Below are 18,633 nucleotides of genomic sequence, written 5' to 3'. Positions count from 1 at the left end.
ACTTATACCACAGTTTCCAAAGAAAACATATGAAAACACATATTTACTGCTATGAATACCAATACTTTTTTTTTTTGTTTATATTTTTTTGTTAAGTGAATCCATACTTTCTCATCTTTTGGGTGCTAGAGATGCGACCCAGTCGCTCGTTCTTCAAGTCCCGTAGCAATGTGTATCTGAACAGCTAACCGATCGCTGCAGCTGTACATAGTCTATTGGTAAATAGCCCACCCATTTTCACCTACCTCATCCCCATACTGTTTTTATTTACTTTTCTGCTCTTTTGCACACCAGTATCTCTACCTGTACCTGACCATCTGATCATTTATCACTCCAGTGTTAATCTGCAAAATTGTAATTATTCGCCCACCTCCTCATGCCTTTTGCACACAATGTATATAGACTCCCCTTTTTTTCCTACTGTGTTATTGACTTGTTAATTGTTTACTCCATGTGTAACTCTGTGTTGTCTGTTCACACTGCTATGCTTTATCTTGGCCAGGTCGCAGTTGCAAATGAGAACTTGTTCTCAACTAGCCAACCTGGTTAAATAAAGGTGTTCTCAACTAGCCTACCTGGTTAAATAAAGGTGAAATAAAAAAATAAAAAATGCTCGCTAGCAACGTTCTTATCCCTTGTTTGCTAGTTAGCCAGCTAGCTACAGCTAACACAAACATGACCTTTGCAGCCAGAATAACAGCGAAGTAGCCGTTTTCTGTTGGATACATCCATGACAATGAGATGATCATTTAGTTTGTTGCTAAGCTAACATGCCAATGTGACAACCTAAATCAAAAAATAGCAGAGTTGCTGAAAACAGCTGCTCAAACTATAAAGGTTGGGAGGGGAGCGAGGACATTCATGTTCATCACTCACCACATTAGGTCATCAGATGCTACAAAACAATATGTCTCTGCAAAAAAACTAAATCATCTGAAGTTTTTCCTTGTTGGACCTGCATTGATAATGTAGCCTATTTCAGTTTGTGTAGTTGTTGGTGTAGTACAGTCTCTATGTGTAGTTGTTGGTGTAGTACAGTCTATGTGTAGTTGTTGGTGTAGTACAGTCTCTATGTGTAGTTGTTGGTGTAGTACAGTCTCTATGTGTAGTTGTTGGTGTAGTACAGTCTCTATGTGTAGTTGTTGGTGTAGTACAGTCTCTATGTGTAGTTGTTGGTGTAGTACAGTCTCTGTGTAGTTGTTGGTGTAGTACAATCTATATGTGTAGTTGTTGGTGTAGTACAGTCTCTATGTGTAGTTGTTGGTTTAGTACAGTCTATGTGTAGTTGTTGGTTTAGTACAGTCTCTATGTGTAGTTGTTGGTGTAGTACAGTCTCTGTGTAGTTGTTGGTGTAGTACAATCTATATGTGTAGTTGTTGGTGTAGTACAGTCTCTATGTGTAGTTGTTGGTTTAGTACAGTCTATGTGTAGTTGTTGGTTTAGTACAGTCTCTATGTGTAGTTGTTGGTGTAGTACAGTCTCTATGTGTAGTTGTTGGTTTAGTACAGTCTCTATGTGTAGTTGTTGGTGTAGTACAGTCTCTATGTGTAGTTGTTGGTGTAGTACAGTCTCTATGTGTAGTTGTTGGTGTAGTACAGTCTCTATGTGTAGTTGTTGGTGTAGTACAGTCTCTATGTGTAGTTGTTGGTGTATTACAGTCTATGTGTAGTTGTTGGTGTAGTACAGTCTCTATGTGTAGTTGTTGGTGTAGTACAGTCTATGTGTAGTTGTTGGTTTAGTACAGTCTCTATGTGTAGTTGTTGGTGTAGTACAGTCTATGTGTAGTTGTTGGTGTAGTACAGTCTCTATGTGTAGTTGTTGGTGTAGTACAGTCTCTATGTGTAGTTGTTGGTGTAGTACAGTCTCTATGTGTAGTTGTTGGTGTAGTACAGTCTCTATGTGTAGTTGTTGGTGTAGTACAGTCTCTGTGTAGTTGTTGGTGTAGTACAATCTATATGTGTAGTTGTTGGTGTAGTACAGTCTCTATGTGTAGTTGTTGGTGTAGTACAGTCTCTATGTGTAGTTGTTGGTGTAGTACAGTCTCTATGTGTAGTTGTTGGTGTATTACAGTCTATGTGTAGTTGTTGGTGTTGTACAGTCTCTATGTGTAGTTGTTGGTGTAGTACAGTCTCCATGTGTAGTTGTTGGTGTAGTACAGTCTCTGTGTAGTTGTTGGTTTAGTACAGTCTCTATGTGTAGGCACATATTGCATCATGATTGCAAGTGATTTCCAAATGTCCCCATATGGTTCCTGGTTTTAATATCCCTTCTAAAATGCCCTTCTAGCCAATCAGAAATTAGTATTCAACAATGCTGTGATAGAAATATATATGAATGCGATCAATTAGATGATCAATTAGATGATCAATTAGATGATCAATTAGATGGTCAATTAGATGGTCAATTAGTTGGTCAATTAGATGGTCAATTAGATGGTCAATTAGATGGTCAATTAGATGATCAATTAGATGATCAATTAGATGATCAATTAGATGCTCAATTAGATGCTAAATTCAGTTGAATGGTCCATAGGTTCCGTGCTTAATATGAGCCAGAACTGCTCATAGGCTCATGCACTGTTTTTAATCTGAGCCAGAACTGCTCATAGGCTCATGCACTGTTTTTAATCTGAGCCAGAACTGCGCATAGGCTCATGCACTGTTCTTCAACAGTGTTTCCTCATGGGAAACCGACAGAGAACTGAGAAGCTTCTGGAGACCATAGACCAGTTGTATCTGGAGTTTGTCTTTCGTCTTGCTCTGTCTTTACAATGCGCTGACTGTTTTCTCTCTCTGTCTCTCTGTCTCTCTGTCTCTCTGTCTCTCTGTCTCTCTGTCTCTCTGTCTCTCTGTCTCTCTGTGTGTGTCTGAAACAGAGAACTGAGAAGCTTCTGGAGACCATAGACCAGTTGTATCTGGAGTTTGCCAAGCGAGCGGCTCCGTTCAACAACTGGATGGAAGGAGCCATGGAGGATCTGCAGGACACCTTCATAGTTCACACCATAGAGGAGATACAGGTTAGTACTGTAGAGGGGCACACACACACACATAAACACACATACATAAACACACACATAAACACACATACATAAACACACACATAAACACACATACATAAACACACACACATAAACACACACACATAAACACACACACATAAACACACATACATAAACACACACATAAACACACATACATAAACACACACATAAACACACATACATAAACACACACATAAACACACATACATAAACACACACATAAACACACACATAAACACACACACATAAACACACACATAAACACACACACATACACATACACACATATATATATATACACACACACACACATAAACACACACATACACATTAACACATATATACACACACTCACACAAACACGCACTCACACTGATAAGAGAATTTCCAATCGCAATGATAATAACTGACAATCAATAGCTTTGACCAATCCCCGAGGTTTGGAAGACCATGGGTATAATAACAATCAATCAATAGTTCTGACCAATCCCCGAGGTTTGGAAGACCATGGGTATAATAACAATCAATCAATAGCTCTGACCAATCCCCGAATTTTGGAAGACCTTGTGGTATAATAACAATAAATCAATAGTTCTTACCAATCCCCGAGGTTTGGAAGACCATGGGTATAATAACAATCAATCAATAGCTCTGACCAATCCCCGAGGTTTGGAAGGCCATGGGTATAATTATAATAAATCAATAGTTCTGACCAATCCCCGAGGTTTGGAAGACCATGGGTATAATTATAATAAATCAATAGTTCTGACCAATCCCCGAGGTTTGGAAGACCATGTGTATAATTATAATAATGCAACAGGCTAGTACAGTTTATTCAGAGAACGTTCTGAAGTCAAGAATACAAAACAATTCATTTTATACTGACTTCTCACGCCCACACACACACACACACACACACACAAACAGACGCACATACATACACACAAACATGTCCTGCTACGCACACACTGTCTGTCTCACTTCCCAGCCGACAGAGATAGTGACCTTGTCCTTGAGACGTACTCTCCGTTCTCTCCCAAATCTCTAGTCAGGTCGGCACTGAGCTCAGACAGTCTGTGTTTAAAATACCATAGAGCCATATTGTTTTACTCTAATCCAGACTAGGACGACACATTTATTGATTATGATTTCATACATTCTAATAAATTCCATACAATTTCAGGGCGGAATATTCTAATCATTCAATTGACAGACAATTCTCACCTATCTCACACACACACACACACATTTGATTGTGTGTATGCGTGTGTCTTCGTCCGTTCGCAGGGTCTCAGTACAGCCCACGAGCAGTTTAAAGCCACTCTCCCTGATGCAGATAAGGAACGCGGTGCCATCCTGGGCATCCACAATGAGATCGCCAAGATAGTGGCCACCTATCATGTGAACATGGCTGGTACCAACCCTTACACCACCATCAACCCTCAGGACATCAACGCCAAGTGGGACAAGGTGTGGGACACAGGGTGTGGGACAAGGTGTGGGACAAGGTGTGGGACAGGGGTTGGGACAGGGTGTGGGACAAGGTGTGGGACAGGGTGTCTCTCCCCCACCACCCCAGGTGAGACACCCCTTTCCTTTATGACTCTAACCCCTGTCTCTCCCCCCACCACCCCAGGTGAGACACCCCTTTATGACTCTAACCCCTGTCTCTCCCCCCACCACCCCAGGTGAGACACCCCTCTGACTCTAACCCCTGTCTCTCCCCCCACCACCCCAGGTGAGACACCCCTCTGACTCTAACCCCTGTCTCTCCCCCCACCACCCCAGGTGAGACACCCCTTTATGACTCTAACCCCTGTCTCTCCCCCCACCACCCCAGGTGAGACACCCCTTTATGACTCTAACCCCTGTCTCTCCCCCCACCACCCCAGGTGAGACACCCCTTTATGACTCTAACCCCTGTCTCTCCCCCCACCACCCCAGGTGAGACACCCCTTTATGACTCTAACCCCTGTCTCTCCCCCCCACCACCCCAGGTGAGACAGCTGGTGCCACAGAGGGACCAGGCCCTGATCGAGGAGCACGCCCGCCAGCAGAACAACGAACGTCTCCGGAGGCAGTTTGCCAACCAAGCCAATGTCATCGGGCCCTGGATACAAACTAAGATGGAGGTGAGTCTACACAGAGCAGAGTTGGTACAGAACAGAACAGGTACAGAACAGGTAGAGTTGGTACTGGACAGAACAGGTACAGAACAGAACAGAACAGGTAGAGTTGGTTCTGAACAGAACAGGTAGAGTTGGTTCTGGACAGAACAGGTAGAGTTGGTTCTGGACAGAACAGGTAGAGTTGGTTCTGGACAGAACAGATAGAGTTGGTTCTGGACAGAACAGATAGAGTTGGTTCTGGACAGAACAGGTAGAGTTGGTTCTGGACAGAACAGGTAGAGGTGGTTCTGGACAGAACAGGTGTAGAGGTGGTTCTGGACAGAACAGGTGTAGAGGTGGTTCTGGACAGAACAGGTGTAGAGGTGGTTCTGGACAGAACAGGTGTAGAGGTGGTTCTGGACAGAACAGGTGTAGAGGTGGTTCTGGACAGAACAGGTGTAGAGGTGGTTCTGGACAGAACAGGTAGAGGTGGTTCTGGACAGAACAGGTAGAGGTGGTTCTGGACAGAACAGGTAGAGGTGGTTCTGGACAGAACAGGTAGAGTTGGTTCTGGACAGAACAGGTAGAGTTGGTTCTGGACAGAACAGGTAGAGTTGGTTCTGGACAGAACAGAACAGGTAGAGTTGGTTCTGGACAGAACAGAACAGGTAGAGTTGTAAGTGTCAAATACGCTTGGATTCAGACCACAACTTTTATCACGCCTGTCATCCTCAATCGCCATCACGCCTGTCATCCTCAATCGCATCAACCCCTGTCATCCTCAATCGCATCACCCCTGTCATCCTCAATCGCATCACCCCTGTCATCCTCAATCGCATCACCCCCTGTCATCCTCAATCGCATCACCCTGTCATCCTCAATCGCATCACCCCTGTCATCCTCATCGCATCACCCCTGTCATCCTCATCGCATCACCCCTTCATCCTCAATCGCATCACCCCTGTCATCCTCAATCGCATCACCCCTGTCATCCTCAATCGCATCACCCCTGTCATCCTCAAAACAGTTTTGTTTGTGGTTCTCACGCCTGTTTCTATTCACAATCTAATTCAAACATTCTTCCAGTAGGTCTTGACTCACCCTCTCCTCCCTCTTCTCCTCCCTCTTCTCCTCCCTGTGTTTTCTCTCTCTGCAGGAGATTGGTCGTATCTCTATCGAGATGCACGGAACCCTGGAGGATCAGCTGACCCACCTCCGCCAATACGAGAAGAACATCGTCAACTACAAGCCAAAGATCGACCAATTGGAGGAGACACACCAGCTGATTCAGGAAGCTCTGATCTTCGACAACAACACACCAACTATACCAAGGAGGTGAGAAGCGCACATCCTACACAACACTACGGATTTACTGTAAGTAACACACGACTACACAAACACACAACTACACAACACACGACCTACACACACACACTAACACACCGACTACAACAACAACACACGGACTACACAACACGACTAACACCACGACTACACAACACACGACTACACAACACACGACGACACAACACACGACGACACAACACACGACGACACAAACACGACGACACAACACACGACGACACAACACACGACGACACAACACACGACGACACAACACACGACGAAAAACACGACGACAACACACGACGACACAACACACGACGACACAACACACGACGACACAACACACGACGCACAACACACGACGACACAACACACGACGACACAACACACGACGACACAACACACGACGACACAACACACGACGACACAACACACGACGACACAACACACGACGACACAACACACGACGACACAACACACGACGACACAAAACACACGACGACACAACACACGACGACACAACACACGACGACACGACACAACACACGACGACACGACACAACACACGACGACACGACACAACAACACGACGACACGACACAACACACGACGACACGACACAACACACGACGACACGACACAACACACGACGACACGACACAACACACGACGACACAACAACACACGACGACACAACACACGACGACACAACACACGACGACACAACACACGACGACACAACACACGACGACACAACACACGACTACACAACAAGCACATCAACTACATCATGGAAGGTAATGGAAAGAAATAGAAGTCCAACAGATCCCAAGAGAGGGTACAAGTGGTATAGAATAGGTGATCTGATCTTACGACGACCATTTTCAAACTTCTTTCTTTCAATTCAATTGTCTCTCTCTCTCTCTTTCCCCTCTCTCTCCTCCTCTCCCTCTCTTGTCCTACCTCCCTATCTCCCTCTCTCGTCCTCCCTCTCCCTCTCTCGTCCTCCCTCTCCCTCTCTCGTCCTCCCTCTCCCTCTCTCGTCCCCTCCTCCCTCTGTCCCTCTCTCACTCTGTCCCTCTCTCACTCTGTCCCTCTCTCACTCTGTCCCTCTCTCACTCTGTCCCTCTCTCACTCTGTCCCTCTCTCACTCTGTCCCTCTCTCACTCTGTCACTCTCTCACTCTGTCCCTCTCTCACTCTGTCCCTCCCGCCCTCCCTCCCGCCCTCCCTCCCGCCCTCCCTCTCTTGTCCTCCCTCCCTTTCTCCCTCTTTCCACCTCTACCTCTCTCCTCCTCGCCCCTCTCTCGTCCTCCCTCCCTCTGTCCCTTTCTCTCTCCCTCTCTCCTCCTCCCTCCCTTTGTCCCTCTCCCTCCCTCTCTCTCCCTCTCTCCTCCTCTCCCTCTCTCGTCCTCCCTGCAGCATATCCGTGTGGGCTGGGAGCAGCTCCTGACCACCATCGCCAGAACCATCAACGAGATCGAGAACCAGATTCTGACGCGGGATGCCAAGGGCATCAGCCAGGACCAGATGAACGAGTTCAGAGCCTCCTTCAACCACTTCGACAGGGTCAGTTTCACAGAGAAGAGACCATACAGGGAGGAAGAGGTGCTGTGGGGTTAGACCGTTTCAGGGTCAGTTTCACGGAGAAGAGACCGTACAGGGAGGAAGAGGTGCTGTGGGGGGGGTTAGACCGTACAGGGAGGAAGAGGTGCTGTGGGGGGGGTTAGACATTTCAGGGTCAGTTTCACAGAGAAGAGACCGTACAGGGAGGAAGAGGTGCTGTGGGGGGGGTTAGACGTTTCAGGGTCAGTTTCACAGAGAAGAGACCGTACAGGGAGGAAGAGGTGCTGTGGGGGGGGGTTAGACCGTATAGGGAGGATGGGGGGGGGTTAGACTGTACAGGGAGGAAGAGGTGCTGGGGGGGGGGGGGTTAGACCGTACAGGGAGGAAGAGGTGCTGTGGGGGGGGGTTAGACCGTACAGGGAGGAAGAGGTGCTGTGGGGGGGGTTAGACGTTTCAGGGTCAGTTTCACAGAGAAGAGACCGTACAGGGAGGAAGAGGTGCTGTGGGTGGGGGGGGGGGGGGGTTAGACTATACAGGGGGTAAGAGGTGCTGTGGGGGGGGGGGGGGGGGGGGGGGGGGGGGGGTTAAACTCTACACTGACGAGAGAGGAGATGAGACTTTACCGTAGTCCTACTGCACTGTCGAAAGAGAGGAGATGATACATTAACACACGTGTCCCAGAGACTTTACCTTAGTCCTACTGCACTGACGAGAGAGAGATGAGACTTTACCTTAGTCCTACTGTCGAGAGAGAGCATTTAAAAAGCCTTGTTTTAGGGGTGGTGTCTTTCTCTTTGTGGAGAAAAATATATAGGGGAACTTTTCCCATAAAAAATGGCTGTGACCCAGGGAGCCCCGCCCAGGCAAACCGGTGACCCAGGGACCCCCGCCCAGGCAAACTGGTGACCCCCGCCCAGGCAAACTGGTGACCCCCGCCCAGGCAAACCGGTGACCCAGGGACCCCCGCCCAGGCAAACCGGTGACCCATGGACCCCCGCCCAGGCAAACCAGTGACCCAGAGTGTTATGTTGCAGATTGGCTGTGTGTCTGGCACCCCTAGCAGCCGCAGGGCCCTGAGTGTTATGTTGCATATTGGCTGTGTGTCTGGGCCCCCCTAGCAGCCGCAGGGCCCTGAGTGTTATGTTGCATATTGGCTGTGTGTCTGGGCCCCCCTAGCAGCCGCAGGGCCCTGAGTGTTATGTTGCATATTGGCTGTGTGTCTGGGCCCCCCTAGCAGCCGCAGGGCCCTGAGTGTTATGTTGCATATTGGCTGTGTGTCTGGGCCCCCCTAGCAGCCGCAGGGCCCTGAGTGTTATGTTGCATATTAGCTGTGTGTCTGGGCCCCCCTAGCAGCCACAGGGCCCTGAGTGTTATGTTGCATATTAGCTGTGTGTCTGGGCCCCCCTAGCAGCCGCAGGGCCCTGAGTGTTATGTTGCATATTGGCTGGGCCGACCCTGCTCGCAGGTGCTTTTTCTAAATCTACTGTCAGTAATTGTAATTCACTCCAATAGCTAGGTTTCCGTCCAATTGGCGACAGATTTTCATGCTAATATTGTAAAATACTGATTTTAAAAATATACATAAATGTTCCCACCAGTGGTGTGTTTCAGCCAAACAAGACTCGTTACAGATACAGTGCATTGTGACAGTACACGCCGAATGAAAAATAAATCCACTTTCAACTCTACCAATAGTTTTTTTCCCGCAATAATACCTACTCTGATCTTGGCACATGCCCTCTAGCCAACAGCTCACAGATACAGTGTGGCTATACTTTAAATGTTTATTTAACCAGGCATGTCAGTTAAGAATGACGGCCTAGGAACAGTGGGTTAACTGCCTTGTGCAGGGGCAGAACGACAGATTTGTACCTTGTCAGCTCGGGGATTTGATCTTGCAACCTTCCGGTTACTAGTCCAACGCTCTAACCACTAGGCTACCTGCCGCCTCTACACTCTAACCACTAGGCTACCTGCCGCCTCTACACTCTAACCACTAGGCTACCTGCCTCCTCTACGGCTCTAACCACTAGGCTACCCTGCCACCTCTACACTCTAACCACTAGGCTACCTGTCACCTCTACACTCTAACCACTAGGCTACCCTGCCACCTCTACACTCTAACCACTAGGCTACCCTGCCGTCCCTACACTCTAACCACTAGTCTACCCTGCCTCCTCTACACTCTAACCACTAGGCTACCTACCTCCTCTACACTCTAACCACTAGGCTACCCTGCCGTCCCTACACTCTAACCACTAGGCTACCCTGCCGTCCCTACACTCTAACCACTAGGCTACCCTGCCGTCCCTACACTCTAACCACTAGGCTACCCTGCCGTCCCTACACTCTAACCACTAGTCTACCCTGCCTCCTCTACACTCTAACCACTAGGCTACCCTGCCGTCCCTACACTCTAACCACTAGGCTACCCTGCCGTCCCTACACTCTAACCACTAGTCTACCCTGCCGCCTCTACACTCTAACCACTAGGCTACCTGCCTCCTCTACACTCTAACCACTAGGCTACCCTGCCGTCCCTACACTCTAACCACTAGGCTACCCTGCCGTCCCTACACTCTAACCACTAGGCTACCCTACCGCCTCTACACTCTAACCACTAGTCTACCCTGCCTCCTCTACACTCTAACCACTAGGCTACCCTGCCGTCCCTACACTCTAACCACTAGGCTACCCTGCCGTCCCTACACTCTAACCACTAGGCTACCCTGCCGTCCCTACACTCTAACCACTAGGCTACCCTGCCGTCCCTACACTCTAACCACTAGGCTACCCTACCGCCTCTACACTCTAACCACTAGGCTACCCTGCCGTCCCTACACTCTAACCACTAGGCTACCCTGCCGTCCCTACACTCTAACCACTAGGCTACCCTGCCGTCCCTACACTCTAACCACTAGGCTACCCTACCGCCTCTACACTCTAACCACTAGTCTACCCTGCCGCCTCTACACTCTAACCACTAGGCTACCCTGCCGTCCCTACACTCTAACCACTAGGCTACCCTGCCGTCCCTACACTCTAACCACTAGTCTACCCTGCCGTCCCTCCACTCTAACCACTAGGCTACCCTGCCGTCCCTACACTCTAACCACTAGGCTACCCTGCCGTCCCTACACTCTAACCACTAGTCTACCCTGCCGTCCCTACACTCTAACCACTAGTCTACCCTGCCGTCCCTACACTCTAACCACTAGGCTACCCTGCCGTCCCTACACTCTAACCACTAGTCTACCCTGCCACCTCTACACTCTAACCACTAGGCTACCCTGCCGCCTCTACACTCTAACCACTAGGCTACCCTGCCGTCCCTACACTCTAACCACTAGGCTACCCTGCCGCCCCTACACTCTAACCACTAGGCTACCCTGCCGTCCCTACACTCTAACCACTAGGCTACCCTGCCGTCCCTACACTCTAACCACTAGGCTACCCTGCCGTCCCTACACTCTAACCACTAGTCTACCCTGCCTCCTCTACACTCTAACCACTAGGCTACCCTGCCGTCCCTACACTCTAACCACTAGTCTACATGATGAGACTATTATGGATAAGAGCATTTTATTTGTTTATTAATTTTAACTAGGCGTGTCAAGAACAAATTCTTATTTACAATGACGGCCTTGCCCCGGCCAAACCCGGACGACCCCGAGCCAATTGTGCGCCGCCCTGGGGATCGAACCAGGGTCTTTAATGACGCCTTTAGCACTGAAATGCAGTGCCTTAGACATCTGCGCCACTCGTGAGGTTAGGCTAGTGTTAGGCTAGTGTTAGGCTAGTCTACATGATTAGATTATTATGGATGAGAGTGCGAATTTTTTTTAAAAACATTTTTTGGGGGTCAAACGGCAGTCAAGCATCGGCCACCACGATAAGAAGAATAAAGGTTAGGGCTGTGAACTGTTACCACCCTGTGATAACACCCGAGTTAATCTGTAGCCTAATAAACGGCACGGTTTCTATGACATCATAGTGGAGGAAGAACCCCCAAACACATCACCTCATCTCGCGACTCCAAGTGTACTTCAATATTAATTCTTATTATTACAAGACATTTCCACCCCCATTTCTCGCATAATCAATGTTTTATCTGTCGGCATTTATACAATTTATAAAAAGAAACCATCCTATTTCTCCTCTGTCTTTTACGCATAAAAACACTGTGGATGTAATTGTGGTCAGTGAGTGTAATTTCCATTAGGATAAAATAAAATATTCTACTGTCTACTGTAGATATGTAAATTCAAATTTTTTTTGTTTATTCTGTTGTTATTAGCGATAGGCCAATTCCTAAAAACATTTAATTAAAAATTAAAAAAACATTTTAAAAAACACATTATTTTTATAATTATTGTGGACCCCCCCCCCCCCCCCCCCCAGTTTGAGTAATGTAGTCCCCTATTGCTATTTAACCTATGTGGTGCTATGTACCCAAGCTCAGTCCCAGGGAGGGGGGGGGGGGGGGGGGGGGGGTTTGCCCTAGCACTACACAGCTGAATCAACTCATCATCAAGCTTTGATTAATGGAATCAGCTGTATAGTGCTAGGGCAAAAACCAAAAAGTGCCCCCCCCTGGGACCGAGTTTGGGAAACACTGTGTTACTGTATATGATGTGAAATGAATGATACCTCGTACTGTCTACTATAGTCTGCCACACTGCACCTAACAGCTCTGAATGCCTCCATATGACACAGCACCTCACCTCAGGTCCTAATGTTTGGCACTGTTGTGTTTTCTGTCTCTTCTTGTGCATGCTCCCAACCCCTTATCAACCATCCCCTTATCAACCATCCCCAAACCCTTTATCAACCATCCCCAACCCCTTATCAACATCCCCAACCCCTTATCAACCATCCCCAACCCCTTATCAACCATCCCCAACCCCTTATCAACCATCCCCAACCCCTTATCAACCATCCCCAACCCCTTATCAACCATCCCCAACCCCTTATCAACCATCCCCAACCCCTTATCAACCATCCCCAACCCCTTATCAACCATCCCCAACCCCTTATCACCATCCCCAACCCCTTATCAACCATCCCCAACCCCTTATCAACCATCCCCAACCCCTTATCAACCATCCCCAACCCCTTATCAACCACTCCCAACCCCTTATCAACCACTCCCACCCCTTATTCAACCATCCCCAACCCCTTATCAACCACCCCCAACCCCTTATCAACCATCCCCTGCTATCCCCAACCCCTTATCAACCATCCCCAACCCCTTATCAACCACCCCCAACCCCTTATCAACCATCCCCTGCTATCCCCAACCCCTTATCAACCATCCCAACCCCTTATCAACCATCCCCAACCCCTTATCACCATCCCCAACCCTATCAACCATCCCCAACCCCTTATCAACCATCCCCAACCCCTTATCAACCATCCCCAACCCCTTATCAACCATCCCCAACCCCTTATCAACCATCCCCAACCCCTTATCAACCACCCCCAACCCCTTATCAACCGTCCCCTCCAATCCCCAACCCCTTATCAACCGTCCCCTCCTATCCCCAACCCCTTATCAACCATCCCCAACCCCTTATCAACCATCCCCAACCCCTTATTAACCATCCCCAACCCCTTATCAACCCCCCCAACCAACCCCTTATCAACCCCCCCAACCAACCCCTTATCAACCATCCCCAACCCCTTATCAACCCCCCAACCCCAACCCCTTATCAACCCCCCCCTATCTCCAACCCCTTATCAACCATCCCCCCTACCCCCAACCCCTTATCAACCAACCCCCCCATCCCCAACCCCTTATCAACCATCCCCTCCTATCCCCGACCCCTTATCAACCATCCCCTCCTATCCCCAACCCCTTATCAACCATCCACCCCTATCCCCAACCCCTTATCAACCATCCACCCCTATCCCCAACCCCTTATCAACCATCCCCCCCTACCCCCAACCCCTTATCAACCATCCCCCCCTATCCCCAACCCCTTATCAACCATCCCCTCCTATCCCCAACCCCCCCCCCATCCCCAACCCCTTATCAACCATCCACCACTACCCCCTCTCCCTCTGCATGACGCACACCCACCCTCTCCAATCCACCCTGCTCCTCCTGCCCACCCCCACTTCACATTCACCTGGCCCACACTCACCTGGCCTTTGGTACCTGGCACACCTGGTTGGCACCCCACCGCACCTGACACCCCAGGACCACTCAGGCACTCTGGGGGCTGAGGAGTTCAAGGCCTGCCTGATCAGCCTGGGCTTCGATATAGCCAACGATGCACAGGTACTGAGGTTAACAATGTTGGTTTGTTTTGTTCTCTTTCTCCCTCTACTCTCCTCTACCTCCCTCTACTCCCCCCTACCTCCCTCTACTCCCCCCTACCTCCCTCTACTCTCCTCTACCTCACTCTACTCCCCCCTACCTCCCTCTACTCTCCTCTAACCCACTCTACCTCCCTCTAACCCACTCTACCTCCCTCTACTCCCCCTACCTCCCTCTACTCCCCCTACCTCCCTCTACTCTCCTCTAACCCACTCTACCTCACTCTACTCCCCCCTACCTCCCTCTACTCTCCTCTAACCCACTCTACCTCACTCTACTCCCCCTACCTCCCTCTACTCTCCTCTAACCCACTCTACCTCACTCTACTCCCCCCTACCTCCCTCTACTCTCCTCTAACCCACTCTACCTCACTCTACTCCCCCCTACCTCCCTCTACTCTCCTCTAACCCACTCTACCTCCCTCTAACCCACTCTACCTCCTTCTAACCCACTCTACCTCCTTCTAACCCACTCCCTCTACTCCCCCCTACCTCCCTCTACTCCCCCTACCTCCCTCTACTCCCCCTACCTCCCTCTACTCCCCCTACCTCCCTCTACTCTCCTCTACTCTCCTCTACTCCCCTCTACCCCCTCTACTCTCCTCTAACCCACTCTACCTCACTCTACTCCCCCTACCTCCCTCTACTCTCCTCTAACCCACTCTACCTCCCTCTACTCTCCTCTAACCCACTCTAACCCACTCTACCTCCCTCTACTCCCCCCTACCTCCCTCTACTCCCCCCTACCTCCCTCTACTCCCCCCTACCTCCCTCTACTCCCCCCTACCTCCCTCTACTCCCCCTACCTCCCTCTACTCCCCCCTACCTCCCTCTACTCCCCCCTACCTCCCTCTACTCCCCCCGACCTCCCTCTACTCCCCCTAACTCCCTCTACTCCCCCCTAACTCCCTCTACTCTCCTCTAACCCCCTCTACCTCTCTCTACCTCTCTCTCCTCTCCTCTAACCCCGTCTACCTCTCTCTACCTCTCTCTCCTCTCCTCTAACCCCGTCTACCTCCCTCTCCTCTCCTAACCACCTCTACCCCCTTACCTTTATTCTTCTGATTCTTCTTCTACCCCCTTCTTACTATCCTTCCTCCAATTTTCCTTTCGCAATGTCGTGTGACATCCCTCTCCTACTCTATTTCCCCCTCAATACCTCCTCCTCCTCAATACCTCCTATCACTTTTCAATCTTCTTCCTCGTTCGTTCCTCCTCTGTACTGTTTGTCCCTCTCTGATACCTGTAGAAGAAAACAGGGATGATGGAAGCTGAAGACTTCAAAACCTGCCTTATCTCCCTCGGTTACAACATGGTAAAGCCTAAACATCCGCTCCAATCCCTCCCTCATTCAAGTATCCTCCTATGGTTACTTAAAACGTACCAAAATGTGTTTAGTCTGCCTTGTAGTCATTTGTGGAAACTGTTCACTTGTCTCTTCAAGATCAGTCTGCATTGAATTGGAAAAGAAATTATTCAACAATCATGATCACATGTGTTGTAAAAAACAGAAAATCGTCTCTCGTCTCTGATTAACTGTATATTACTGTATAACCATTCTAGTTTGTTTACTGTCTCTATAGCCTGGTCCCTGTCACATCTGTTTGTGCTATCATACAATGACCATAGTTGGCAAGACAGCACAAACAGATCTGGAAACCAGGCTACGTCTCAAATGGCCCTACATAGTGCACAACTTTTGACCAGAGCCCAAAAGGGCCCCACAATGGTTCCCGTGGTGACGGTGTTCGTGGCTCCTGTCCAATAGGGTGAAGCAGAGTTCTCTCGCATCATGAGCATCGTGGATCCCAACCGGGTGGGCGTGGTCACGTTCCAGGCCTTCATAGACTTCATGTCCCGGGAGACGGCCGACACAGACACCGCTGACCAGGTCATGGCCTCCTTCAAGGTCCTGGCTGGGGACAAGGTACTCCAACTTGACCAGGGATGGGCAACTTTGATAGGGGTGGGAGCCACAAAAAAAATCTGAACTCCTTATGAGGGGCCGCAGTGGCTTGTGGGTCTGTGTACCCACATCCATACACACACACATACAGTCAGAGCCGGCCCTAGCCTTCTGGGGGCCAAAATCGAAATCTTGACAGCGGAGAGTTTTCGAGTACATTTTCTGCAAATCTACACATTTTGACATAAGGTAGAGACAAATGTTTGCAGTTTTTAAAGGCCCAGTACAGTAAAAAAACAGATTTTCCTCCATTTTATATATATATTTCCACACTGAGGTTGGAATAATAGTCGGTCAGTATCGGTCAATCAATCAATCAAATGTATTCATAAAGCTCACTGAAAGCCAGTCTAAGAAGCGGTAGATCTGTTCTACGTGCTCTATTTCTATGCTTCTTCGTCTTAAGTTTTATTTTTGCATCTTACTTTAAACAGATGAAAATACAATATTTTTTGGTCATTGAAAATATATTTCACAGCGGCTTAGGATGGTACAATGATTCTCTACATCCTGAGTGCTTGTTTTGTCACATAAACTAAAATTAGGCAAATTATTCAAATTTTTCCAACCAGGAAATGGCGGAGCAATTTTTGCTTATTGCACATTTAAGTAGGTACTTACTTTGGCCACTGCCAAATCTTACTTAGGGGCCCCTGATGAGCTTCCCTGATATTTTCCGGAACATTCCGATACCTTTCTGATGCATTTTAGTGACTTACTGCTGCAAACACAAATTGTTACACCTTTCCCATATTTCCAAGTCATTTGAAACACATATTGAAGTTATTTACGAACATAGAAACTTGGTTGCAGTTTCTGTGCCACAACAGTTTATTTTTTTATACATCTTTAATACTGGTAATTAGAATGTGTTGTTTGGTGTCAAGTGATATGGCTACATTTTGTATGAGTTTATGATTGCTTACTAAAAAGCTATTGTTTACCTTTTTTATTTATAAATACATAAACGTCTATTTGTTTGGCCCACGGCCAACCACTGATTTTATATTTTGGCCAAACGAGCCCAAAGGTTTGAGAACCCCTAGACTGTTCTTACCTTCTGGTTTCCCCTCCACCAGAACTACATCCTGGCCGATGAGCTTCGTCGTGAGTTGCCTCCTGACCAGGCAGAGTACTGTATCGCCCGCATGGCTCCCTACGCCGGCCCCGACGCGATACCCGGTGCCCTCGACTACATGTCCTTCTCCACCGCACTCTATGGAGAGAGTGACCTCTGAGTGACCTTTGACCCCTAACATATGAGGTCGCTCACCAGCCTACCTGCTCTTACCACTGCCCCCGCAAGACCCTCCTACTGCCCCAACACCGCAGCTCTGCTCTAGCATAGGTGCCAGATCTGTTTGTGTTGTCTTACCCAACTCATCGTTGTCACGCCAGTTTAGCGAAACACAGATCTGGCATCAGGCTAGTCTTGCTCTACAACGCTCAAAACAGCACAGACAAATCTGGCATCAGGCTAGTCTTGCTCTACAATGCTCAAAACAGCACAGACAAATCTGGCATCAGGCTAGCCCTGCTCTACAACGCTCATAACAGCACAGACAAATCTGGCATCAGGCTAGCCCTGCTCTATAATGCTAACATGTTTTTTCTATGTTCCTGGCCTTATCTTATATGTCATAATCATCTTGTCTCCCCCCCCCCCTTCCTTTTCCACTCATTCCCCCCTCCGCCAACCCCTTTACTGGTATAGGCTGAAGTTGCCCCTAGATGCTGATCTGGGGTCAGTTTAGCACTTTCCCCACTCTAGTAGTTAGTTAGGATTGAGGGAGTGAAAGCTGATCATAGATCTGTACCCAAGGGAAACTTCACCCCCGGATGGAGCCAAGCCCCTTCCCTCCCTCATACTTTGTCTCAGTTGGACTTGCTTCCCATGCAGCAACACTCTCCAGGTTTACAAAAAGGGAGAGAAATGTGTTTTTATTTTTCTTGTTATTGTTTTTCTTCAGAAAATGAATAAAGCTAACATATTTTATTATACAGAACAAAAAAAGGTATTTTTCTTCACCTGGTAAAAAAAAGAAAGAAACAACAATTGAAATAAAGATAAATTGCTATACTTGGTCTTTAATTTACCCATTTTTTTCTCCTTTGATAAGTACACAGTGACATTAATAACCGATGACGTTTATTGTGTCTGTGATGAAACTATATGTGATATTAAAAATGAACTATCTCCAACAAAAGTATGACATTGTGAAGCGATGCTGCAGAACATAAGACAATATCAAGCTGGAAAGTAGCTTTAGGTGCAGGTGTAATATG

At 48.2% G+C, this 18,633-nt stretch overlaps 1 protein-coding gene across 1 annotated transcript in view; it reads left to right on the top strand.

The window, feature by feature from the left end:
- LOC109885513 (alpha-actinin-1-like) overlaps window positions 1-18,427 on the top strand; it is a 120,021-nt gene extending 101,594 nt beyond the window's left edge. The window contains 9 exon segments of the mRNA XM_031787688.1: window positions 2,876-3,016; window positions 4,328-4,510; window positions 5,038-5,172; window positions 6,305-6,458; window positions 6,461-6,483; window positions 7,917-8,063; window positions 14,263-14,343; window positions 16,150-16,308; window positions 17,427-18,427. Coding sequence (XP_031643548.1) covers window positions 2,876-3,016; window positions 4,328-4,510; window positions 5,038-5,172; window positions 6,305-6,458; window positions 6,461-6,483; window positions 7,917-8,063; window positions 14,263-14,343; window positions 16,150-16,308; window positions 17,427-17,585 — 1,182 coding nt within the window. The 3' untranslated portion in view covers window positions 17,586-18,427.
- Window positions 18,428-18,633: the final 206 nt, after the last annotated feature.

This window comes from Oncorhynchus kisutch, linkage group LG14, assembly GCF_002021735.2.
Source record: "Oncorhynchus kisutch isolate 150728-3 linkage group LG14, Okis_V2, whole genome shotgun sequence".
Lineage (NCBI taxonomy): Eukaryota > Metazoa > Chordata > Actinopteri > Salmoniformes > Salmonidae > Oncorhynchus > Oncorhynchus kisutch.
The sequence above is the reverse complement of the archived record's forward strand: the minus strand, read 5'-3'. Positions and strand labels throughout refer to the sequence as shown.